Source organism: Ostrea edulis, chromosome 4 (assembly GCF_947568905.1).
Source record: "Ostrea edulis chromosome 4, xbOstEdul1.1, whole genome shotgun sequence".
Classification (NCBI taxonomy): domain Eukaryota; kingdom Metazoa; phylum Mollusca; class Bivalvia; order Ostreida; family Ostreidae; genus Ostrea; species Ostrea edulis.
In genome coordinates, this window is record NC_079167.1 from 76,342,637 (window position 1) to 76,369,944 (window position 27,308).

Here is a 27,308-nt window from a genome sequence, read left to right on the forward strand (position 1 = left end):
TATGAGATTGATTACTGTTCGTTATCTTCGCATTTAGTGCATAGGAACTGGGCCCCTTTATCCTTATTCGGATCACCTAGTCTAAATGGAAATTGTTGCAACTAAAACGAATCGGATTAGGGAAAAAAGGGGTCAATCGTTGTATCCGAAACCTTACTGCACATCTACAGATTAAACACGGCCATTGCATTACGAAGTCAAAATGTCCCACCCTTAACTGTAGAAGGAGTTTTGGTGGTAAGCATTCGTAAGAATTCGCCGCTTTCTGGATCTCGCTTAGGATCTCTGGACCGAAATAAAAATCTCTAAACCGTACTGTAAAAGAAATGTTAAATTGAAGGTACATGCAAAACAAATTCTCGTACTTCTTAAAATAATAAGAGATGTGTAGTCACAAACAAACGTCAATTTTACGTACTTTGTTTACAAAATGTCAAAGAGCAAAGCAAAATTCCCAATTATACAATAGCGTAAATAATTAACCGGCCGGGGTGGGGGGTGGGTTAACGTGTGATAAAAAACAATCTCCCATGGTGTTTGGTTTGATTTGTTTTATATTCAACTATATGTAGTTGTGTGTTTTCTATCTCCTCGCCAAGGCACGGGGATAGAAAACACACAGCTCGTTAAATATAAATCATATCAAACCACAAACCATGGGAGATCATTATATTTATATATTTCACTTCTTCATGTCAAATCAAAATGTGCAGATACTAATAGAACACATAGCACAGACCATGGGTTGTTTGGACAGAATTAATGCTATATATTTTCAATGCCATCTGAGTCACTCAGGAGGTCAATTTGCACCCGTAGTTGTGCATGCATGGTCCCTCGTGTATTAACAATTGAACATTTTTAACTTCTTGATTACTACCTTTCCAATTTTTTTTTTCAAATCTAATATGAAGCATTGTGAGGGATACATAAATAATAAATTTAAGGATTTCTGTAAACCCCTAGGGTCTTAAGGGCGGTGAAAAACTCAACTACAATGATAACTAAATGGATATTTAGAAGTAGATATCCCTTTTCCAAAATTGTAAATTTCATGATACTAGATGTTGGGGTTTTAGTACCAGGGTGGAGCTACATTAGTTCTACATGTAGTGATTAAATGTTTTCATCTTTAATTATGTTGATACAATTTAAAACCTGAGAGATGTAACAAATTTGTGAATTTCGCAACCCCAGGGGCAGAGGTCCCAAACAAGGACGGGGTCAATATGGTAAACAATTATAATATATTTCATAGCCCTTAGGGGATACCTTTAGCTAATACTAAAATGACTGATTTCAAATAACTAAATATTTGATGACAAGCGTCAGCATTTCAAGCTTTCAGACTGTCGTCCGTTTGCTATCCATGCATTGTTAACGATGATGAATGAAATCATTATTTGTATAAAGAAATTCAATTCTCATCAATCATGGCTATTTTGGATTATCAATATGATTGTAAAGTATATTTCAACACCTAAAACATAACGTATATTTCAACACCTAAAACATGTAGTGGTCTTTCAAAACGTTGAATACCTCATACTATCATAATGGAAGTTACAGTTGTGTATTTTTCAAATATTTTACGTTTTACTTCATCAAATGATTTTATTCAATTGAGATGTATTTTGAATTCACTCCGACCTTACATAGACCGAGTGCGGGAGATGGGACTTCCGGTCCAACTCTGAGAATTCATGCAATGATAAACATGCGTCTGGAATCAATCTGGAACTTAAAGGAGACACGGGCAATCCGTTTGCACGAAACACCGTAATAAATAATAAATAGCACCGATGTATAGGTTTTTCTTAATCAATTATCGTGCTAATTAAGGTACAAATGTCTGACTCCCATCAGTATTGCCTCAATTGGTCAATAAATGTACAATGACATATATCCTAATTCCGAATATTAGGGCCAAATTGATGACTGACGTGAACTGGTTTGACCTAAGCAACTCAAGTTTGATACACAATCCCGCGGCTTATCATCGGGAGGGAAAAGCTTCCTAGAAAATTGTAGTTTTCTGGTAAATCGGCCAGATATTGACTGTCCTTAATCGGCTGAATATGACATTTATGGTCGAGATAAGTGTCCTAATAAACAGAGCCATCCGGTCGGATGCGATGCATGCTCCACATCTATTTTTACAATATTGATAAGTGATTCCCCCCCCCCCCCCCCTATTTGTAAATTAACAAATCTGCCTTTAACCATCCCTTAAAATATGAAGAAACTGAGGAAGAAATATTATTTTTTTTTTCAAAAGCAATCCAATAGACTGAAATTAGAATTTAATACTGATACTAGCGAAATAAAACCCCGAAAGAGAACGACTTCCTGCCGGACATAGTAGTACTTCTATAAAATCAATCCCTCAGGTGCATGTCTGATGTATCAAGCAATTGCACACGGCACGCTGGCGACTCCATCATTGACAGCTGCAACTGGCACTTCAAAAAGCCAATGTTTTGTCAATATTCATTAAGATTAGGAAAAAAAGAAATTGTGCTACGACAACAAAATATTGTTTCGTCTTTGCTAGATGTCTGGAAATATAAACACATGCTTAAAGTTTAAGATAAGTTATGTTATGGATATTTTCAATCGAGTAATTGGTATTGGCAGAGACGGTGGTACTCTAAGCATGTGCCGTACTGGTAGTAGGGTAGCTGGTACAGTGCGACTCTGCGCATGTGCAGTACTGGTAGTAGGGTAGCTGGTACAGAGCAACTTTGCGCATGTGCAGTACTGGTAGTAGGGTAGCTGGTACAGTGCGACTCTGCTTTATTGCACCACGTGATACTTACAGCTTGACTTTGATATCTCAGAACTTTTCCATTCAAATATAGGACCCATGTGTATGTAGCTACAATGCCTCAAGGTGCAGTAAGAACAGGGGAAACTATGCAACTCTATAATTCGACTTCTAGGGTAAAACAAACCAAAAGGGTCCAATTTTGTTTATATGTGGAGATAATTCAGCATCGGCTTCGTTAGGACGCTTTAATTTTAGGTTACACGTATATATCTAAATATTCTCTCGTTGAAAGTGCCAGCACACAATGCGCCGAAGATTAAAATATCCCGATCGCTTCGTCATTGACATAAATAATGCCCCTTATTCAAATATAGCAAGATTTCAAATTTATCTTATCTATAGTTTTCTCATATGATTTCAAAAAACGGAAGTAGATCCACGGTAGGCGTTGGCACGATAAAGAACCCTCAAGGTTACGGTAGTTCTCGACATGCGTATAAGGTCAGTAGGTGTGGCTTTTCACCTACATTGTAAGCTGGCAGGTGACATCTCAACACAAGTGAGGAATTCTGGAATGAGGCATGAAACGATAAACAACATGTACGCTGCCTGAGGTTCAATTCATGAAAATATAATTTCACGGAAATATTCAATGTAAACAGAAAATGTATTTTAAAGCAATACAGTGTATTTTTGTATGATGCAATGACTGTTCAAGCATGGCTTTACCTGCGATAAACAGAATGCCTTTTTACGCGTACATTGTAGTAGACGAGTAGAAAATTGATAGTAAAATCGCTGAAGACTGTTAAAGTTAATGTTTAATGATAAAAACCACGGGTTCATGTCAAAGCATGTCCAGACAAAACATCCCCGGGTTTTCACCTTTCGCATTGGGGTTTTCTGGTGCGAGACAAACAACCTTTTTTTTTCAGAGATAAACAATAGTCCGTTTTCGAATTACACAGCTAATGCGAAAATATCTTTGTCTTGCCGCGTTGAAGGGAGGGGGTGCTTAAATCGAAAGTTTGATCTCACACCCTGACTAGAACTTGACGAAAACAACAGTTGTTTAAGCGAACAGTCGAGTGACTATGCATTTTCACAACATAAATGTTGAGAAAGAATTGCTTTAAAGCCCGTTTGCAAAAAACGTTGCGAAATTTTAGTAAGAATATTTGCGTATAACATCTGGGTAGGATTTCTTTTTTTTTTTTTATGTCATCATAATTTATTTCCGGATTGCGTCCCTACACCGAGGCGGCTTAGATTTAGAGAATGCAACGGAACAAAGTCTCCCGAACGATAGTTCCTTAGTTATTGATTTTCTCCAGTCTCTTTCTTTATTTTTTGAATTTACGAAGGACATTTGACAAGCGTGGTGTATTTTATGAAATAAAAAATGATAAAAAAAAAAGTAATTATGATACTAATCAGGGGCGGATCCAGGAATTGCGATTAAGGGGCACAACTTTACGAGGCAGTGGGTTGGGGGGGGATTGAGGCCCCCAGTGGGTCCATGACGAAGCCCTGGTGGGGAACGAGGGGGTGAAACACCCGGAAGCTCCTGGATATTACAGATTTTATAGGGTTTCAAATATGTCTCATATGTAGTAGTAATTTTTACTATTTTCTGTCATTTTTGGTAGCGTCAAATCAATAAAATGACGCAAATTTTAAAGGTTTTTTGAAAAAAACGTAAGTTCTCTCAATAAAAGTAATTCAATAAATCAAAGATTTTGTCATTTATTGCTCTGAGAGTGGAAGAAATTATTGTGATAAATAAAGGCTATTATCATTGATTCTTTTATAGTTTACATTTTTCTAAACAAGGGACCACGATTTGCCTTAAATTTGAAAATATTAGGGGGGCGGGCGCCGGCTGCCGGCTGCACCCCCCTTAAATCCGCCACTTTTTAATATCTGAACGCAAAATCTTAAATTCGGTGAAATATGCGTGCCATACTTTCGTTTTTAAATGTCAACAAGCTTCCATATTATCTTCAGCAAACATGGGATGTAAATATCCTTGTCAGCTGGAAATCCATATCATAAATCATGAACGCCAATAGGTCACCGCTGCATTGTTTCTTGTCTAGACCGTCTCATGCATTACAACATCAGGCCTATGCTATAGTGTTCTCGTGATCATCTGAACGACATACCTATTTCTTCACTACATGTTCGTCTTCTTACATAATCCAGGATTTTAAAGTCAATATCGTTACATATGTCTGTTGTGAAAACTGAACCACGAGGTCTCTCTGCTGATATCCATCTATAGGTTGTCCAGTACATCAAACCATTCCCATTTTATAGCACATATTGTTTCTTATATATATATATATATATATATATATATATATATATCTAAGAAATGTAACATCGTTAGTTTCATAATGAATCATACGGTACAAGAATTGTTTGCAAACAAAACCACGGGACTCGTTTATTATGCAATGTTAATTACTCATCCTGTAACTGTCAGGCCGACATTCAGTCCACGTGCATTGATTACATCGGTTTATTTTAGAACTGAACTTTTTCATGAATATGACAACACATCCCGTAGATTGCGCGTTCGATCTCACAATGAAACTTAAATCATCAAACGAATTTCATCCAAAAAAATTTTAACCTAAATTTCATGTCACTTTGTAAAAATATTAACTCAATTTGTCGCCAAGGATTCATTTATCTGTGATAGAATCAATATGGACACGTTTGCAACTTAAACGTCTCACAACGCGAACGTCATTATTGAGCTTATGGGGTGTGTGACCGGTCGACAGGGGATGCTTACTCCACCTAGGCACCTGATCCCACCTCTGGTATATCCTTGGATACGGGTTTGACCTACTCATAATTTTATATCATTTATAGGCGTTATGAGATTGATCACTGTTTGTTATCTTCACCTTTTTATTGCGCAGTAAATCTCAACTGCGTCATCAGCATTTCATAGATTCTACACATCTTCACAAGTCAAGCGCTATTGATTCGTTACCTCGCACTAACCCTTGACATCAGTCGCTATATAAAAGTTAAGCTCATCAGACCATTACGCAATCCACTATAAATAAAACATCCAGTGAAATCACTACATCTTGTTATGGATACAAATGACGCGATCTTATATTGCTGTATTGATAAACACGTGCAATTGTAATATTTACACCACTAATTACATTTATTGATAGTAGATCAAGTTTGGAAACCTTTTTGCTTAAGACAATATTGCTTTTTAAAGCTAATGAAATAGCTATAACTGTAGGTATCAATACACGTGTTTTTATTTGAATCTCTCGCTTCGCGTTGTTATAAATAAAATCTCATTCTCATTGGTTCCCACAAAAGAGTGGTAACCAATCAGACCGAGCCCAACTTTTTTTTATAGTCTCTGATGTCAAGGGTTAGTGCGAGGTAACGAATCAATAACCCTTGACTTGTGAAGATGAGCTTCTACATTGAAAAGAAGGAATTGCATACGTAGAGATAGCATTTTAAACATTTTTAGATCCAAGAGCACATTTCATACCAATGGTGTGGACATGCTGACCAATGTCCATCGTGACACCTTGATCTGGGGGAGAGAAGCTAGAGGTTGATTTCGAAATCATAAACGAATTTCAACATACTTCTGTACCTCCTTATGTGAATCACAAGCGGTTCATAATATATTAACTAGACCAGGGTAAATCTAGTATACCACTATCTCACAATCGGGTTTTATGCGTAAGAAATATAAATTTGTTGTGCTTTCAGCATGGAAAGGTTCATTTAGTCTGTTTTCCGATACTAGTAATATACCTAAACCACAAAGACTGTTAAATGAGAGATTCGCACGATTTTCAGTTGCTACACAACCAGTTAATATGTACATGTACTACGTTTTTGGTTGTTGTTTTTTCATCAAAGATTATTACAATTTAAAATTGAATTGTCAATTTCCTAACAATTTCATCAACTGTGATCATCTACCTCGGACATTGGACGAGGATTGAAAGATATTGCGAATAGAAATTGTAGCGTGAGTGGAAAAATAATTATAAAGTTATGTTTTGCAAATTTGCGAAAATGAAAGCAAGGAGCAATATTTTAAAACTAGTGTTTACTTTGCTATCTTTCAGTATTGCATCACTCTGAATTTCCTTCCTTATTGGGATTGTTCAAAACACGTTACCTTAGATACATTCTGTACCGATAAGATATCCCGGGTTCGCCCTTACCGATTTTCCTTTTTTATCTGTTTCTTTCCTTTAACTCTCTGTAAACACATGCACAGTCACGCATAGAAATACACTCCACGTGGTGAGATTGAAAAAAAAAATCAAAACCAGTAGGGGGAACCATCACTTTCCTAAAAAGGTTATAATTTTGTTATGTGATCATTTGTTAACTGATGACTAAGAACAAAAGGTTGTATCAGTCATGTTTACTCTACTATCGCCGCCTCTATTTCCAGCTGCTGCCATTCTCCGTTCATTTTGATTTTTGGTTTGACGTTACCTTTTCCACGACATGGCGGTGAAACAATACGTAATCACATTTTGCCTGACGGCAGGTGAGTAATATTTTCTTCTGATTTTGATGGATTATTAAGTCTGAAACACGTAAGTGATTACTATTTTACGGTTTGGTTTGAATCAATAGTTATGTAACAAATGGCTAACTCACACGCAATGCAAAGCCTCGGATGGAAAGGGAATTATTAGAATTTAAGCAAAATGAATTTTAAAAGTATAACCATATGCTTCGGGATCGGTATAAATGAGGAATTAAAATTTAAAGATGACTTTCTTTAATATGTAAAATTAAAATAGACAGAAATTGATGTTTTTATCCCTTAATGTGCATGGATATATTGTCCAATTAATGGGATTATTGACCAATCAATTTTATCATTAGACAGAAATACAACTGGTACATTATAGATATAATCATCTTTTTTGTATAGAACTGAAATCAAAAAGGGGGCAATAAAATACATGTTTGTACGTATCAAAATAATCAGGAGGAGAGGGATTACGTCATTTTCTAATATTTGAGTATAATTCAAATTTATTCAATCAAAGTGTCCCTCTGATAAGAATGCAAGCGGTCTTGTTCGAACTCTCTTGTTATGATTTTCATATGACCACTTGAAATAAGTTAGTTGGTCAATAACTTGTGAACTGCCATGCTCTAAACATACATGCACTTTTAAATAGTATGATTAGAGCAACACCTTGTTCGTTTATCATCATCCAACAACAAAAATCGATAGGAACAAGGTAGCTCCCCACATTCGTCTGTTGCAGCGACTTGTCAAACTCTGATATGATTCACTCAGGACCACTCGTGTTGAACGAGTCATAAAAAAAAAAAAAAAAAAAAACCGGGGAAACCCAAGAAAACTTGAAGGTTTTCTGATAACGGAAAACTACTATTTTATATTTCCACACCTTAGCTGGAGGCTCAAGAAAAGACTTCCTTATCTGAGGTTGTTTTTGTGGTTGTCTTATTGACGTATCCTCGTTGATGTACGTAGAATAATTGAACTGATAAGTGACAGCGTATCATTGTACATGTATGTACCAGTATTTATTATATGTACATATAAATGTATTGTCAATATCAAAATGTGTTGCTGTTTCATTGTCTCATATAGATCATTTTCAACATGATTTAAACAAAGCATGCATTTTGCGGAATATATGTATTGTGGAGAACATAAAACAATGGGGGGAAACGTGCAACTGCAAATGATATCAACATGCTTTATCTACGCTTTCTTCCTCAAATATATCCCCACATCCAGTGCAGTACTCGATTATGATCTTCATAGATCTATTGCGCTCATAGGATCGTAAATGTTTTAAACATGGTGTTTGTCATTCGATTTTCAAATTCTCTGACTAACTTTCTTCGTGAAAAAAGTTTAAGCCACCCACACAGTTTATGAATTTTCACATTTAAATCAATTCTTAACGGTTCTCCTTCATCTTGATTATGATAAAAGTGTCATGAAAATTATATAAAAAAACAAACATCATTGTTTAGAATGTGAAAGTTATACATAACTAAAACATGCAGAATAGGTTAAATGAAAAAAGAATTAACTAAGCGAGCATACAGTGACTAATTATACATATACATGTACATGTATATTAAAAAATATCATATAATCCTCAAGACAAAAAAGTTACTTATTTACACATCTCCAAAAATAGGTTTAGCATTTGTGGTGCTACTCACACTTATCTGGCGTTCTCTACCGTAAGTAAGCACCCATGGCAGGCTATGTAAGTAAGTGAAGCCCGGGTGGATACGGTGGGCAATGCACATGTAACTTAGTAAAGCCCGGGGATCCCAATGGGCAATATAGCCTAGAGAGCCCGACAGCCATGCGACTTAGTAATACCTGGTGGAGCCCGGTAGGCAATGGACATCTGCTTAGTGAGGGTCGGGGGAGCCCAGCGGGCCATTTAACCTAGAAACGCCTAGGGAACCCGACATATGTAAGCTAGTGACGCCCGAGGAGAGCCTGGCCGGCAATGTGACCTAGTGACGCTCGAAGGGAGCCCGCCACACTAATTAAATAAATGATATACAGTATGTAAGCTGATGAGCCCGCCACACTAATTAAATAAATGATATACAGTATGTAAGCTGATGAGCCCGCCACACTAATTAAATAAATGATATACAGTATGTAAGCTAATGAGCCCGCCACACTAATTAAATAATTGATATACAGTATGTAAGCTAATGAGCCCGCCACACTAATTAAATAAATGATATACAGTATGTAAGCTAATGAGCCCGCCACACTAATTAAATAAATGATATACAGTATGTAAGCTAATGAGCCCGCCACACTAATTAAATAAATGATATACAGTATGTAAGCTAATGAGCCCGCCACACTAATTAAATAAATGATATACAGGATGTAAGCTAATGAGCCCGCCACACTAATTAAATAAATGATATACAGTATGTAAGCTGATGAGCCCGCCACACTAATTAAATAAATGATATACAGGATGTAAGCTAATGAGCCCGCCACACTAATTAAATAAATGATATACAGTATGTAAGTTAATGAGCCCGCCACACTAATTAAATAAATGATATACAGTATGTAAGCTAATGAGCCCGCCACACTAATTAAATAAATGATATACAGTATGTAAGCTAATGAACCCTTGAGGAAATTCCGGTAGGCTATGTGGTTAAAGGGCCTGGTTCACGTTTTCTGATTTTGTTTTTTTTCATTTTTGATGTTATACATTAAAAATATATAGATAAGTCATCTAAGGTTGGCAGCTAAAATTCTTACCTTCTAAATGCAAGGATAAAAGCGATATTTTAGCCTTAACTCGGTGCTATGTAAACAAAGATTCGAGTCTTTTTATACTTACAAACAAACGCACATATTTAACGTTTAGATGGCGTATTTTACCTAAAGAATACTTGAAATATGATAGATATAATAAACTTAGATCGATATCTATTTCTTTTGAAAACTTCGTAGACGAAAACATACCGCAATCTTTGTTTGCAAATCAAATAGTAAACTCTTTATCGATAAAGGGAGCTTCTGTGATCACGTATAACCTTATTTTTTGTGAAACCGTTTAAACGCAATAGAGGATAAAAGTGCAAAAAAAACAAAAAACCCACAAAATTTGGGGGAAATTGTGAATCAGTCCATTTAAAGCTTCGTACACCGAGATTGATATTAAATCTATATCTTCTCAAGAATTGGGAGGTAAACACAATTTGTTAAGGATAAAAAAAAAAATCCAAATCGAAAACTTTAAACCTGCATTAAAACAAATTGAGTGTGAAAAGTATGGGAAGGGAAACAACTACAGTACTGTAATGCAAGTCAATAATATACATCATTAGATTTTCATGTACCGACTTATTGATGGCAAAAGGAATGAGATATAGAATCGTAGTATCAAGCTAAGTTGTATACACTGATTTCATGAACATTCATGTATTAAATAACTAGAAAATGTTAGGCTTAACACGTACAGAGAGGTCATTCTAAGTGTACAAACGCCAGCGTCCCAATCTTTCAACTTGAACAACTTGCATGCATAGAATGTAGTCTTTATTTGAAATACCAATAAGAGTAATGTATTCTATGTAGGAATACGTACTTTTTTAGTTTACTTGATCAAGATACAGGGTTCACTGCGGAGGGGTGATCACTCCTCCCTCCTCCTAGGCATCTAACCCTACCTCTGGTGTATCCAGAGGTCTCTGTTTGCCCTACCCTCAACTTTGTATTCTTTAGAGTATTGATGAAATTAATCAATGTTCGTTATTTTCACTTTTTATTTCAAGTATTATTTTATCCACATGGACATCATTTATAAATACAGAACCAATAATTTTTAAATTCTAATTGTATTCTAGTCTCTGATTGGTCAAATTCAAATTGAGGAACGCAGGTTATTTTTGTACAACCTGGTTTGATATGGGAACACACACCCTTGACTACCAATTGCCGGAACTAGTTTTCTCTCTCTTTAAATTTAAATCGCAGCACTGTTTTGAGCCTTCTTCAGAATAGTTTTGGGATCTCTGTTGAACAGAAAGTCAACGTGTGCAATAATATACTTCGGTTTAATACACAGATTGTTTTCTCGATGTCAAGCAAGACGTATTGAATATCCTTGTACGCAAATCACTGTTGTAAAACATCTTTCTTTGTATGATGGTCAGATAATAGAAAAAAACAAAGATAATAAAATCATAAAATTAATGATTTACCAAGCAAACATTGCCCTGTTCATTTCACATTTCACACTGGGCGCAACAAAGCAAAAAAAAAAAACAAAAAAAAAAAAAAAAACAACCGTACGTCACATATCAGATGACGTCAGTCACATTGACATGTGGATTGCGATTCGTCGAGGTTGCTTATACATATTTTCTTGTTTCGGATTTACTATAAGCGACAACGTTGTATGCAAGAATAAGTTTTCATGTAATAGAAATTGTCATATAGAGTTAAAAGCCGTGAATTCTCGCATTTTCTGATATTTGATGACTTATTTTAAGTAGGCCTAAACAATGTAAATTCCCGTATTTTCTCTGTCGGAACTGAACTACCTGAGCAATTTCAAAGTCGATCTCTAAAGGGCAGTGAAATGCGCATTGCATACACGGCCTACATATATTTTCTGTCATGACAAACATCACCTTTAATAGGCCTAATTACGTTCAATATTATTTTGACAAATAGGCCCCGTAGAACTAAGATGGCTGCCTTCATAGCTAGGCACTTTGTTGTGGTTGCTAAGTGAATCATTGCGCGGCTCAAGTGACTTGTATTTTCCAGAATGTATATATATACATACATACATACATATATATATATATATATATATATATATATATATATATATATATATATTGATAAACGAAAGTTAGTAGCTTTGTCTTTTACATTAGCTTATAAGGAATGACTTTAATTCTGGGACATATTATACATGTATAACCAGGTTATTGGAGTACATTCTTTTTTGCGGATTATTAAAACCCAAACCACGTTATACTCATTGTCGCGGATTATAAAAAAATAAGCGTAAATTTACCCAAACCAGGTGATACTCGTATAATATGTCCCAGAATTAAAGTCATTCCTTATAAATGTATGTTTATCATGTCCCAGAATTAAAGTTATTCCTTATAAATGTATGTTTATTAAGTCCCAGAATTAAAGTCATTACTTATATAATTACGTTTTGTTTATTATGTCCCAGAATCAAAGTCATTCCTTATAAATGTATGTTTAAAAATATATGAAGCTACGCTTCTGAAAGTTCATGTAAACACTGTGTGGTGTATATGAGGCTTTGAGAGTGATTAGTCTTGAAGTCATAACGTTTGGTCTCGGTGAAGAACAAAAACACGGCGAAATGTAGCCATATATTAATATCAAATCAAAATATTCATATATATTCTAAGCAAATGGTTATCAAAATTGCGAAAGAGATCTTACAGAGAGGCAGACCTTACATTTTTTTTAATCAGAATTCTCAGTCGTACGTAGAAATCTCTCTCGAAATCTCTCTCTCTCTCTCTCTCTCTCTCTCTCTCTCTCTCTCAATATATATGATAGTATCAAGCAATATTATGTTCAGCATCAGGAATTGGGTATCTATATATACGTTCTACAAATTTCTACTTTCTATATTGATATCCTATGAAGTCTATTTAGGCAAACTATAGGGGACACGTGTGTTAAATGTGGCAGTGGTGGATTAGTCATGTGATAAGGGAGACAATTCTTCTAATGTCTTTCTGTCATGACACGTGCAATGACTGCACTTCTCATTGCAGAGTCATCGATAGTTTATGCACCTGTGCATTTGTAATTTTTTTTGATATAATGATTATCTTGCAATCCGACTTTTATCAATTTTTTACTGCTTTGTCGTGTCATGAATAGTCTCCGGGCAAAATTGCCTGTTTTGCCCTGACCAGTTTTGTCATTGTTAAAGAATTATTTATCTATCTTTTCAGCATGTTTGGCAGCAGTTGCATTTGCATCTTGTAAGTATTTTACGCCTATTTCTTTATTTGCACTATTTTCTTCTTTCTCGAGACATTTTGATCAAAATCATTGTGCAAGAATGTTTTGTGAATTTGCGCCTCATCTTATGCAAGCTTGATATATTTTGGTATGGTAATACAATTTCATTCTAATATCATAAATATAATTATAAATAATTGGCGTACCATACCGAATGATTGAAATAAAACTTCTAACATGCATTATACGGAAGGAGGATGGGGTGTGAAGAAGAACATTTGAGAATCAGTTTAAGTCTCTCTTTAATAGTGCTTCCTATTTACGACTTTTATTTAACATCACAGACAGAACACAGACTTTTAAAACAATCGACAGACATTTGTAGAGATTCAGTGATATCTGGTAAATGAATTTACTTATAACAATTCGAAGAAGGGTTTAGTTCTATTGAAGAATCTACATGTAGGTACATGTAAAGGTTACATAATTATTCAAACTGAAAGTACAGTTACAGACTCCAGAATAACAAAACTTAGAGGAAACCACATTTGATCCGAATCTCCCTTTTCCGCTATAAATTTCTTTAAAACAAGTGAAATGTAGGAAAAAATTGAGTTTATCTCAAATTCATGGTCTTGGGGTCAGGTTTCTAACATTGACCCCCTTTATTCATAATTTCACAATTTAAGATATAGCGATGTGAATTGCTTGGATGAGTTTCAAAACAATTGTATGATTTTATAGTAAGAAATTTGATGTGAAAATGTTGATAAAGGGTTTCCTAAAGTGAAAATATCACAATACAACTAAAGGTGTTTCTACACAAAACATCAAATATTTAAGATTACATACAATGTATTTACTCTAGATATCAACGTGGAAAATTTATTATGTTCAATGTGTGTGATTTGATTTATAATGTCTATGAGAATAGTATCTTGAAAATGTAGTCTCAATCTAAATAAGTTTGTCACCGATGCTGTTGTGATATTAAAATCCAAGTGGATCTCAAAACTTTTAAAGCAAGATTTTTAAAATATTCTTCATGCCCTAACCATATGCTGCCATAAATTGCCAGTGCTGAATGGTGGTCATGGGGCCCCAATATCGGAACGTATCACGGGGTTAAATTGTAATATATGATGTATTTTGAATTTAGCAACTACAGAGAATCCAACAACCAGCGCAGCTTCAATCAGCAGTACAGTGACAGCGGACTCCTCAACATCCGCACAGGCCACCACACAGACAACGGCTCAGTCAACAGCTCAGTCAACAGCTCCCGCCTCCACGGCAACGGTCGGTCAACAGTCGCTCTAAATCATATCTTTCTCTGTGTATCATTGCAAATCCTGCTTCTCCTCTCTCGTTTCATTCGGATTTTCATGGTTTGTAACATCTTCACAAGTCAAAGGTTATTGATTCGTTACCTCGCACTAACCGTTGACATCAGTGACTATCAAAAAGTTGGGCTCGTTCTGATTGGTTACCACTCTTTTGTGGGAACCAATGAGAATGCAGTTCTATTTATAACAACGCCAAGCGAGAGATTCAAATAAAAACACGTGTATTGATACCTACAGTTATGACTACTTCAATAGCTTTAAAAAGTAATATTGTCTTAAGCAAAAAGGTTTCCAAACTTGATCTACTATCAATGAACGTACATTGTAATCAGTGGTGTAAATATTACAACTGCGCGTGTTTATCAATACAGCAGTATGGATCGCGTCATTTGTATCCATGTACACAATAACAAGATGCAGTGATTTCATTGGGTGTTTTATTTATAGTGGATTGCGTAATGGTTTAATGAGCCCAACTTTTATATAGCGACTGATATTAAGGGTTAGTGCGATGTAACGAATCAATAACCCTTGACTTGTGAAGATGGGTTTGTGAGAACAGAATACCAAACCCGGTCTCTTTGAATGTAAAACTTATACGGTACCAATTTTGATGCACCAGATGCGCATTTCGACAAATAATGTCTCTTCAGTGATGCTCAACCGAAATGTTTGAAATCCAAAATAACTATGAAGTTTTAGATCTAAATATAGCCAAAAACAGCGTGCCAAAACAAGTGGAGCCAAATTCGTCCAAGGATAAAAGCTATGCATGAGGGAGATAATCCTTAATTTTGAAATGAATTTCTAAATTTTATAACAGCAATTAAATATACATCCGTATTTTCAAGCTAGTAACGAAGTACTTAGCTACTGGGCTGTAGAGACCCTCGGGGACTAACAGTCCACCAGCAGAGGCCTCGACCCAGGGGTCATAATGTAAAACTTATACGGTATCAATTTTGATGCACCAGATGCGCATTTCAACAAATAATGTCTCTTCAGTGATGCTCAACCGAAATGTTTGAATCTGAGATACATGTATACAACCTCGTAAAACATTCAGTTATAAAGCGGTTGTTATGCTACGACGTATAAAATCAAAGTATGCCGACATTTGAAAAATAACACAAACACACTGGCATATGTTGAATACGTCTGGACGACGTTTTAGCAAGCGATGATTTTACTGAAATAAAACTTATAGGTGTTATCATTAAAGGCATGTTTCTCTAACGTGTCCGACATTATAATGATTTGAGGTTGAAAAGAGCCATTGTTTTTATATCTCGTATCACTTAATCATCACAATGCGCTTCAACACGCCTTCCATACGATCTCCGCAAGACGAATAAACGTTATGCTTGACTTCCACATTCTGAAGTCAATTAGAGATATAAGGGGCACACAATGTCATAAACTGCTCTACGTTTATAGATTGTATAATTTGCGAGAAGAAATTTATTGATATACTTTTGATATCAAAATGTTTCTGAATTCAAGAGAATTTTAGTGTGCAATACCCGGACCATTAATGAACGGTAACTTTTCATGAAATAGTAGAATCTGAACCAGAAACCTTCCGGGTACAAGTTCATGTTATTGTACCCGGAGCTGTAAACAAAGATGGTGGACTGACTATCGTTTGGTGCACCCTTGTAACCAGTATCAATTAAAATTTACATTTAACAGTTAAGGGCCAAAACTATTCTTATGTGCAGTCTAAAACATTCACTAGCATTGATCGGTGCAATATGGATGCACGTTGCAAACCTGCGTACACGTGACTGTGACACGTGACTGTGAAGTTGCATGCATTCATATCAGTGTTGTCAATGAGTCACTTTCTACGTTAACATAAAACAACTGAAATATAGTTTTATACTTATATAATAATGGAGTTATTGAACCTTTATTGGTAAATAATGGTACTCTTTGTGTATGAAAATTTGCTCACAAGTTCGCGAAGATTTCAAAACTCAACTCCGCCATGTTTCATTAATTCAATGATGAAAGGCGAAGATAACGAACAGTGATCAATCCCTATCATGAAAGGTGAAGATAACGAACAGTGATCAATCTCATATCTCCTACAAGCTCTATACTTCTTCACTGCGACTTCTTCATCATTTAAGCTTCAGAATATGCCAGCATGTTTGATTAAGTTTTTCATGTATCAGTATGAGTTGTCTAAAACGTATTATGACGGCTTAAAGGATGATAATTGATACGAGTTTATTTTATTTTGGAACAGCCCCGAAATATACCATGTCATCAACATTCCTGCGAATGGACCGGGTGTCTGCAGAACGCGACTGCGGCTAATTTGTTGACCAGCTGTAACACCTCCGGAAACTGTTTTGTAAGTGGTGTACATTTTACGGTTTTCTCGAAAGTAAACGCACTTATGTTGAAATCGTAGTAATTTTCACAAAAGTACATAGGGTTATGATAATTATATTGAAGAATGAAAGACCAATCGATACTACGACAGAGTGTTTTCATAATTCAAGAGTATACATTGTGTTCTGTTCAATATTCGGAAGGTTGCTGTGTTGTCAGTTCACGTGCAGGTGTTCTCTATTTTAATTCATTATACCGCTACTGATGTTTCTCTATTGATAAATGTAAATCGGTATCTTCTGCCGATTCCCTGTAATTCATCGTAAAATGTCTTAATTGCTTCCCTGCAAGAACGTCAGTTCGATGGTATAAGATTGTTAAATTATATCATTAAGGTAGTCTGCAAAATCCCAGTTCTCCTTGAACAAGTGTATGTCCCTCGGCTTCATCTCGAAAATAAGCTTGTTCTCGGGTACTGGAACCTAGCTGACTTCCTCAATTGTATAATTTAACTATATTCTCATTACATGAGAAATGCAGGCCATACAAAATGTAAGGTGGTGTAATATCTTGCATCCTATAAATAAGATAGTATAATCAAACACCGACTATGATTATTTTTACATCATACTTTTAACAAATAGTTTTTGGGAGTTTTTTTTTAGTTCAGAGGCACAGTGTCGAATATTCATAAATTGATAGTCATATTAAAATGATATAGTGTTTAATGAGAAAAGATCCGACACTTATGCTGAAATTTAAACCACAAATTTTGTAATTTAAAAAATCACAAGTTGTTCACTTTAGCGCTATAGTACGACATTGCATGGCGAGTTTTAGAAAAAGTTCATGATTATGTAATAAAGCAAGTTCAGAATACTGAAAAGAAAGTATTATACCCGGATGAAAGTTATCGAACTTAGGCATGCAAGCTTATTACATGTATATATGCTGTATGTCATTATCAATTGATATATGGTTGTATTATACAGTATAGGAAGTAATTTTTATCACCTTCCCCAGGTAAAGAGAACATCGAATGACACCTACACGAAGGAAGAATTCGGATGCGATGTCAATGTGAATGCGTGCATGACGACAGTCCACGATAACGGCGACGGAAAAAGAATTTGCTGTACGACCGCCAACTGCAACAATTTGATCACCCTCCTTGACCAGCAATCTAAGGCGCCGTCTATAACGGTCTCCGTTGGCATCATTGTCTCTCTCCTTCTACTGTGCGTAAACACACTTTAATTGGAGTCTTTAACATTCCTTGTTTCTCAGAGCTATGTTTTTCTAACAGTGGTTTTTTTTGCACAATATGACGTTAGAGACATTCCTCGCCGACCGGAAGAAGCCACTTTGCGATACAAATAATGATCCTGGTAGAACACTTACGCCTTTAGTTTGTATTTAGCTATATAATTCATAAAGCTGAAAACTTGGTTCGTCCAAAAGTATGTATGTTTGTATTAATGTTAATATTAACCTATCACAACCTGTTGCTTTTGTAGTTGTTATGCTTTGTCTGATCGGGTTGATGTACACGTAATGAAATTAGTCATCATTTATATACCTTTTTTATCATTTACGTTAAAATGTTTCAAAACTTTTGAAGATGCATGTATTACCTTACAAATCTGCAAATTCGGGTTGCTGTAAATGAATAGTCTATGAATTAAATGTTGGTTTAAAAGAAACGGAAATTTGAATTGTTTTAGAGTAATATACATGTTATATCTACAAAAACTAATATTGGTGTCATGAAAAGAATTATGTGAAGAAAATTTTGAAAAGTTTTTTATTAATAAAGCGTGTTTTAAATAAAGGAAGTAGATTTAGAGCATGCTAAATGTTGATACGATGTTCGCTCATGTAATACGATGTATAGATGGTTTTACAAAATATAAACGTTCCTTATATATTTAAAACAATATTGCTGACTCTTTTGAATGTAGTTCACGCTTTGAAACTATTTTCGATGCACCTTCAAATGTTCTTTTCTTAACTTTTCATAATTTGATATTCCTGACCTTGTTTGATGAAGTGTGTCATCTCGTCACGCTGAAAATGTATGACGGAATCTATTGTTTCAGATGTAGGGCACTCGTCACGGAATATGTGTGACGGAATTTATTGTTTCCGATGTAGGGCACTTTAAGTGACATGGATTTCACCAAGGTTTATATTTGATGTAATCAAATGCAACGATTCGAGTTGGAATTTGTGAAATGTTTCACTCGACTAAAGGACATTTTTGTACTAAAATTGTTCTGTGTATCTTTTTTGCTTTGAATTCCGATAGTTTAATGAAAATTCGAATGACTCTATGTCCTTGTACATGTGTTGATTATTAAAGCTGGGGAAACCATTTACATCTTCAATACTACATATGTATTTTTAAGCATATCTGTACCTCGGTGTTTATTCACTCCTCTTCACTGTATAATGTTGCTGTCTAATAAACTTTACTTTTGTAATTTCGGTGTTTACTTATTTATCTTTGGATTTACAATATAGAGATTTGTATCGAAATGCTGATTGCAAGTCCGACCGAACCAACAATTCGCTACTCTGAATTATAAACTGCATAGGTATTATAGTGGTATAGATGTGATCATTGATTATACCAATGTGTAATTTACATGATTGTGAATAATTTGATTGGCTGTTGACTATCTCGGAGTTTGCATATCCCACCCATACCCTTAATTTATTTAGAACACTACTTTCAATAGACACCAAGTTTGCTTCCAATTTTTATCATTATCTAAATCTATAACATAAATATATATGTAGTCAAATATTCTATACACACAAACTAACGATCTAGTTTACCACTGCAACCTTATAATGAACTACAGTTATTAGGTCAAGTGCTGTCTGACGTGTTTCATACCAGTTGAAGGCGTTCCGTATACACTGATTTTGACAACGGATTACTCCGTTTACCAAATCGAGATATAGGACTCATGGCATATGTGACCGGCCGACAAGGGGTGCTTGCTCTTATTGGGCACCTCGTTCCACCTCTGTTACGTCCAGGGGCCGTGTTCGCCCCACTCTTAATTTTGTATTTTCATAGGAGTTACATGTATGAGATTGATTTCCGTTCGTTATTTTCACTTTTCCGACAACCAACCTGTCCTTTATGATTGCAGTTTCAAACAGTGAGAAGGTTTCAATATGAAATCGATTAATTTAGTTTACGATCTATGACACCCAAATATTCATCCTCTTTAATTTTAAACTTCACTCCTACGATTCAGATGATTCCTTACACCAATCTTAAAATCCATGTACCTTCCGTAGCATGCCCGCTGGACTCTAGAAACTGAATTTGATGTTTGTCAATACTTGTTTTACATTGTGAAATATTAAAAAAATTAAAAACCATAATTTATATAGAAAAAAAACCTGCAAGAAATCCATACGTATGATGGAAATCCAATCTTCATTGCTTTTATTGTATATTGAAGCAGTGTCGAATAATCGATTTTTCACAAAAGATATTCACATTTACTATGATTAGGAATACATATCAATGACAGGTGTCCAATATTCTGTAAGTTAAAACTGTTTAAAGTTCCACATGATGGCACATCAAGTTAAAGTGACATTTACAATCTGTAGTACTTTTCAGCAGCTTCCGACAAAGAAATGTGGCGAATTTATGGGTGATTTGCTTGTAAAATACACCATGTACAACAAATGAAAGGTTCAGTTTCAGGGTTCTCCATGGGTGTTTGTACGTGGCGGTCTTGCACGGTTAGATATCTTAGCGCCATAATTTAAAACAAATCCCATCACAGTATGATTTCAGCGCCACAATTAGATCCGACAAAGGGGAAACGAGGAAAGTGTCGTAACTCTAAAATGAGGTTGACATTTTTTATGTGAAATGACCTACGCGCTTTCCTGCATATTTAAATTTCTGATGACGGAGAACCCCGAGTCTCGTTTTCTTTCCAAATAGAATAACGTCTTGATGTTTTACATGAAATGCATGTCACTAGTCTTTATCATTCTATTATATGATTCTAAATACAAAAATGTATTCCACTTTTTCAAATTTTGATTCTGCTCAGATCTATACTCTAGAGATCAAACAATAAGAATAGTGTTACTATTTACAAACTTTATCACAATGTTTGCCCTAATCTGCATTAATTGAATATACAGGTATGACAACCGATCTCTCAAATGATGGCCAGTAATCGTTATCAAAGAGTTTTAACTTTGAACAATAACAAAATATATTATGCTATTAAATGAGCGTTGTTCTATCTAATGTTATGATGGAAAAGACAACATGAATACAGACCCATTAGTAATCTGAGGACTTTCAAATTATATATATAATCATTGAAACAAAACAATAATATAACCATCTATAATTTAGCATAATGACAAGTTGTAAGCGCTTTGAATATGTACTTTTTCAATCAAACATCCGTAGCTTCCACTATTTGGTAACTTTCATTGACTTTGCCTTCAACAACATTTAACGCCTCAGTGTTAAATTCCCCATTGCTGTTGTTCTGATGCTGTTGCAGTGCTTGTTGCAACAATGTCATCTCGTCATCCATGACATTCGGAATACCGCCATCTTCTCCGTACATTTCCAAAATTACCTCTTTTTCTTCATCTGGGTCATCATTGTCGTGGAAACGTTTTGCGTACTCAACTTCGTTATGATCCAAGGAATTTTCACTAAATTAGATGTAAAGAGATTAAGTTATGCTGGAATTGTACCAATATAATCAAAGAGTACATAGCATCACGTTTGTAGCCAATTTAAGGCTTCTTTGTTCTTACAATGATAAAAAATGAGTTTAAGGGAAAATCTTTTAAATGTACTACTAGGAAAAAGTATTTTGAAGTGAAAAATAATTCGACAATGATCACAACCTCTCTGCCAAACTTGCACGATCCAGTTCATCAATAGTTTTCTTAACTTCCTCTTCTTTATCAATTAATGGATTTTTACTGAAATGCACAAAATGAATACAACTTAATGACTAGAAATTATATCAGTTTCTGTATACTTGTCCATCTATCTCTGAGTGTAATAATCATCAGCATTTTGAATCTCATTTACATTCGTATTTACATTTCCAATGATATTGTCTTTGATATCTAGCCATCTCCTCATAAACGAGTTGCAGTAGCCATAGTTATCAATGTTCATCTTTTTTTTTCAATTGCAGACAAACAAACAATCACTCACATACACGCATGTACATCATGGCTGGAAGATATGGCAACAAACTATTGGTAAATTATTAAATACATGCGCATCTGGTGCATCAAAATTGGTACCGTATAAGTTTTACATTATGACCCCTGGGTCGAGGCCTCTGCTGGTGGACTATTAGTCCCCGAGGGTCTCTACAGCCCAGTAGCTAAGTACTTCGTTACTAGCTTGAAAATACGGATGTATATTTAATTGTTGTTATAAAATTTAGAAATTCATTTCAAAATTAAGGATTATCTCCCTCATGCATAGCTCTTATCCTTGGACGAATTTGGCTCCACTTTTTTGGCACGCTGTTTTTGGCTATATTTAGCTCTAAAACTTCATAGTTATTTTGGATTTCAAACATTTCGGTTGAGCATCACTGAAGGGACATTATTTGTCGAAATGCGCATCTGGTGCATCAAAATTGGTACCGTATAAGTTTTACATTATGACCCCTGGGTCGAGGCCTCTGCTGGTGGACTATTAGTCCCCGAGGGTCTCTACAGCCCAGTAGCTAAGTACTTCGTTACTAGCTTGAAAATACGGATGTATATTTAATTGCTGTTATAAAATTTAGAAATTCATTTCAAAATTAAGGATTATCTCCCTCATGCATAGCTCTTATCCTTGGACGAATTTATCTCCATTTTTTTTTTTGGCACGCTGTTTTTGGCTATATTTAGATCTAAAACTTCACAGTTATTTCGGATTTCAAACATTTCGGTTGAGCATCACTGAAGAGACATTATTTGTCGAAATGCGCATCTGGTGCATCAAAATTGGTACCGTATAAGTTTTACATGTATCTTCAAATAAACATTTCCAGTTCAACTATCTTGTTTTGGATACATCAGATTTGTTTTTTGTTTTACACATTTTGTCTTCAAATTCATATGTTTTTAAGTAACTGACTACATTCTGAAATAGTAATTTTTCCTTTCTCTTTTGGAATATATACCTTTTGACAAGCAATATTATTAGATTGATGGCTTCATCTTCTCTAGGAAGACGTTGTATTACTGTAATTGCATCTTAATAAATATACACATGTAGTATTTCTATGCTAAAGACTGGGAATTCTGACAGAAATTAAAGTAGAATGTATATATAACAAACTTCCATTTTTGGTAAGCTTTAACCCGCCTCGTGAAGTAAACCGGCGTAAAGTGTTGCAGTTCATATCCTCATGCATTTTCAAAACTGAGATTTATTCCTCAGTATAGGGGTATTTATGTGGCAACACAAACGTAATATTGCGTGTACTGACACAGATCATTCACTCAATGCTGGCAGAAATAATTAAAGATAAAGATGTATGGGGGAAACCCTAGATACGATACTCGTATGTACCATGAACAATTACTTAGCAGAGCTTGCATGGTAACGTAATATGTTCAAATGAATACTCACGTTGATGAAAACACATTGCTGCCCGGAATATAAGCATTTCCCAGATTCTCTTTGCTCTTCTTCTCTGTAAAACGAAATGCAATATATAGATAGATACATAGATAAATAGATAGATAGATAGATAGTTTAACGTCCCTCTCGAGAATATTTCACTCATATGGAGACGTCACCATTTTCGGTGAAGGGCTGCAAAATTTAGGCCTATGCTCGGCACTTATGGCCATTGAGCAGAGAATGATCTTTATCGTGGCACACCTGTTGTGACACAGGGCCTCGGTTTTTGCGGTCTTATGCGAAGAACCCCCCCCCCCCATTTACTCGCCTCTTACGACAAGTAAGGGGGTACTGAGGCCTCATTCTAACCTGGATCCCCACACTTGTGGAGTCTGATGGCTGTCCTGAAGCTCCCGTTGCCTTTTCATAAAAGACGAGCAACAAATTTCAATCTTTTGAAAATCAAAAACATAACTAAGAAACATAATAGTGTGTGAAACTCGCGTCGCACGCTCCAATGATTATACACACGTTCTTGGCACACTGATTTTGACTATGGATAACTCCGTTTACCTGATCAAGATATAGGACTCACGGCGGGCGTGACCGGTCGATAGGGGATGCATACCCCTCTTAGGCACCTTATCCCACCACTGGTATTTCCAGGGATCTATGTTTGCCCAACTCTCTATTTTGTATTGCTTATAGGACTTATGAGATTAATCACTGTTCCTTATCTTCACCTTTCATGTGAGTAACGTGATTGTTATTCATTAGACATTTACTTAATGTGTGGGTTACTTAATGTGCTTTTGAAAAATTTTGCCGTCACTAAAAACTTGTAAATAAAATAAATAAATTTTTGAAAAGTACCATAAATATTTGTCATAACTAGAAAAGTCCTCTCAAACTTTCGTATGTTTGCCTGTAGTTGATAATTGCTTGCTTGTTGCAAGATGTTAAGGGATTTTGCTCGACTTAACAGTGACACCGGAAAATATATCAACCCAAATTTATCATACCATACCGCATTGGGAGTGGTGCATCCTCGGATATGCATGTATTAGGAAGTCATGAGACCAATTCGTCTGTGGTTCCCCATTAAGACAACGGACGCATGTGCTTTACATGAATAGAAACATATCGTTACTGAATGTGAAATGTGTACTGATATGTTGAGGTTCTTAGTCTGTCGTTCTTGGAGCCCGCTTCACCACGCTTATATCATAAGGATGGGGGTTCTGTCTTGGAGTAATGTATCATAGTACCAATTCAAACCACCGGGAGAACAATAGTTAATGGACAAATGCGTCTGCATGCAGTTGTATCACAAGCTAACAGTTCTTCCATTACGCCGATGTTTTGGGGTTCATTTTTAGCTGTGGGGTTTTCACGTTATCAATGTATAGCATTGAGTGATCGACTTTCCCTTGTACCTCCTGAACCACGGCTTTGGTAATATATTTACAATGTCTCTGAGTTTATCCATGCCTCGTTTCAATTCTTAAAACAAAAGTTGAAACGTTGGACGAAATTGTGCTTAATAGTTGTGCGAATGTTTTTGAGTTGGTACGTCAGCTCTCAGCGCATAGGGGTTTGATGATGGGAGATTATGTGATATTGTGTTATGTGAATCATTACCTGTGGTTGATATAGTTGCAGCTTTCAATTTCCTTTTAAATCTTCAAATATAAAATCAAGATTTCAATGGCCATTATTTTTAGGCATGTAATTCTAAATATTACAACAGAATCCTTTAGTACCAATATACCTTGATGGAAAGGTATATATTCTATTGTTTTATGTTGCTAATCAAATCTTCCATTTAGTGTAAATAAGTGTGAAAGTATGTCTCAAAGTATAATAAAAATAAAAATAAGAAAATAACGCATTTCTCCAAAAATGTTTATCTTACTTGAAAATTGGTAACATAGATATTTATCCGTGAAATAAACGCTTTAAAAGTTTTCGACAACAAACAACTCACCTCGTATTTGAAATGATGTAGAAATACACGACGATCCCGAGTATCAGTGTTAATAGAACGATAATGGCTACCAGAATATACGTCTCCTTTAATTTGCTGTCACTATTTTCCACGTTATGTATCTGCAAAGCCTGTCGGATGCAATCAATTTGTAAGTATTGCATTATCACCATTATTGATTTATTGCAAAGTCATCTTAAAAAGAAAATCTCGTGGTTAAATTCCATGTCACTTACACCTATTGCTACTACGGCGTGACTGTTCCGGAGGTCTCTCAAGTCGTCCCCATGCTGATCCAACAACCTGATAACAGGGTCGTTTAAGATTTAATGTTTCACCACGGGCTACTGATGAAGTACAAAGCCATGTTTTGTTTGAAATTACATATTACAAATCTCAAATGATATTCACAGCAATTACTTTTTGTTGTGTCAGTCAAAGTATATCTAAATGATTAAAACATGTAAAATATGACATAAAATTTAGTGTGTGCTGGTATTTACGCTATAAATGTTTCACTATTTTACCACGACGGTGGATATTTTGAGTAAAACTTGTTCAGATGGGACATACATTTTGTTTGTCTTACGAGCAGAATTTGCAATGCATCTAAAATAATTTGGTGTATATATAATCATGACGTCGGTGATCTTTCACCACTTTAACGTATAGGTCTGCAAAATTATACGTCTGCTTCGGACAAAATGCTTGATAAATAGGTAAAAATTCTTATTCTAAATTATTGAAAAAGTTAAGGCAACGCCATTTTAAAATGTTGTGTGTAGTGTGCTTTATCTTATTGTTATCAGGGTTGTAGCATCGGAGTTCTTTATCCAAAGGACTTGCGACTCTAACTACCACTGATTAATATAGGGTGCTTGCTACTACCTATTTAACCATCTTAAACACACCCCACCCCCTCACGTTTCGAAGCAAGCGCTCTTACGACTATACACTAACGCGGACGGCAGTTTAGAATTGCTGCAACTTGATACGAATGACCACCAGGACAAATAAGGGAATGAGCCGAAAAGCGATCGCAAAATGATGAGGATTTTTATTATCGTAGTATAATGACATAAATATTGGAATTATTAGATCAAAAAGAAATCTGGGGTGGGTGATGAATATCAGATTATTTTGAATCGAATTTTTAAAGTAAATATTCGTTTTAATTCTTGTGTTTTTATTAGGGGGTGGTATGGTATAGACCCAATTATCATTATTATTGCAGACAAAATTACTGGTTTCTGTGATTACACCAAGCTCCAAAAAACGTATATCAAGAAATTGAAAAAAAACCCACACACCTTTCTACAGCGACTGCCTCAAGTACCTTCTTTTCTTTTTCATTTAACACGTGGAACTTCAACAACGATCTATCAAACCACGATAAAATTCACATTGAAATATTTATATAATTCAATTCACACTACTCTGCTAAGATGCGTTAAACACTTTGTAGATTAAATGAAAAATACTTACTCATGTTCGATGATATTTCCATTGGCATCTTGGTATGGATCAATTTGATCGAACACGCACCTATAGCCTATCACCTTAGACACCGTCCTGCAATGAGGGTTTAGAATCTCCTATCTTCTAATATTCACATTAAATTTGTTTTACATTCGTTATCATTAACTGAATTTATTTGTACTCACTCTAACACG

The 27,308-nt window shown here is 35.3% G+C and overlaps 2 protein-coding genes across 8 annotated transcripts in view; one reads left to right on the top strand and one right to left on the bottom strand.

The window, feature by feature from the left end:
* LOC125669460 (uncharacterized) overlaps positions 1–19,482 on the top strand; it is a 29,730-nt gene extending 10,248 nt beyond the window's left edge. For 3 of the 5 annotated variants that reach the window (XM_048903969.2, XM_056163828.1, XM_048903968.2), the window contains 5 exons: positions 7,236–7,334; positions 13,301–13,330; positions 14,470–14,609; positions 16,911–17,018; positions 18,023–19,482. In XM_048903969.2, coding sequence (XP_048759926.2) covers positions 7,292–7,334; positions 13,301–13,330; positions 14,470–14,609; positions 16,911–17,018; positions 18,023–18,256 — 555 coding nt within the window. In that variant the 5' untranslated portion in view covers positions 7,236–7,291 and the 3' untranslated portion in view covers positions 18,257–19,482. Of the gene's footprint in view, positions 1–6,515; positions 7,139–7,235; positions 7,335–13,300; positions 13,331–14,469; positions 14,610–16,910; positions 17,019–18,022 lie in introns of those variants that run through there. The other 2 variants (XM_048903967.2, XM_056163827.1) reach the window with 2 other exon arrangements.
* A 906-nt stretch (positions 19,483–20,388) lies between these two features.
* The window catches only part of LOC125668032 (cadherin-23-like), a 54,090-nt gene continuing 47,170 nt past the window's right edge, over positions 20,389–27,308 (bottom strand). For all 3 annotated transcript variants that reach the window (XM_056163830.1, XM_056163831.1, XM_056163832.1), the window contains 9 exons: positions 27,300–27,308; positions 27,121–27,207; positions 26,946–27,014; positions 25,872–25,938; positions 25,636–25,766; positions 25,290–25,330; positions 23,655–23,718; positions 21,914–21,991; positions 20,389–21,715 (listed from right to left, as the gene is read on the bottom strand). The exon at positions 27,300–27,308 is cut by the window's right edge and continues 80 nt beyond it. In XM_056163830.1, the coding sequence (XP_056019805.1) occupies positions 21,448–21,715; positions 21,914–21,991; positions 23,655–23,718; positions 25,290–25,330; positions 25,636–25,766; positions 25,872–25,938; positions 26,946–27,014; positions 27,121–27,207; positions 27,300–27,308 (814 nt within the window). In that variant the 3' untranslated portion in view covers positions 20,389–21,447. The remainder of the gene's footprint in view (positions 21,716–21,913; positions 21,992–23,654; positions 23,719–25,289; positions 25,331–25,635; positions 25,767–25,871; positions 25,939–26,945; positions 27,015–27,120; positions 27,208–27,299) is intronic.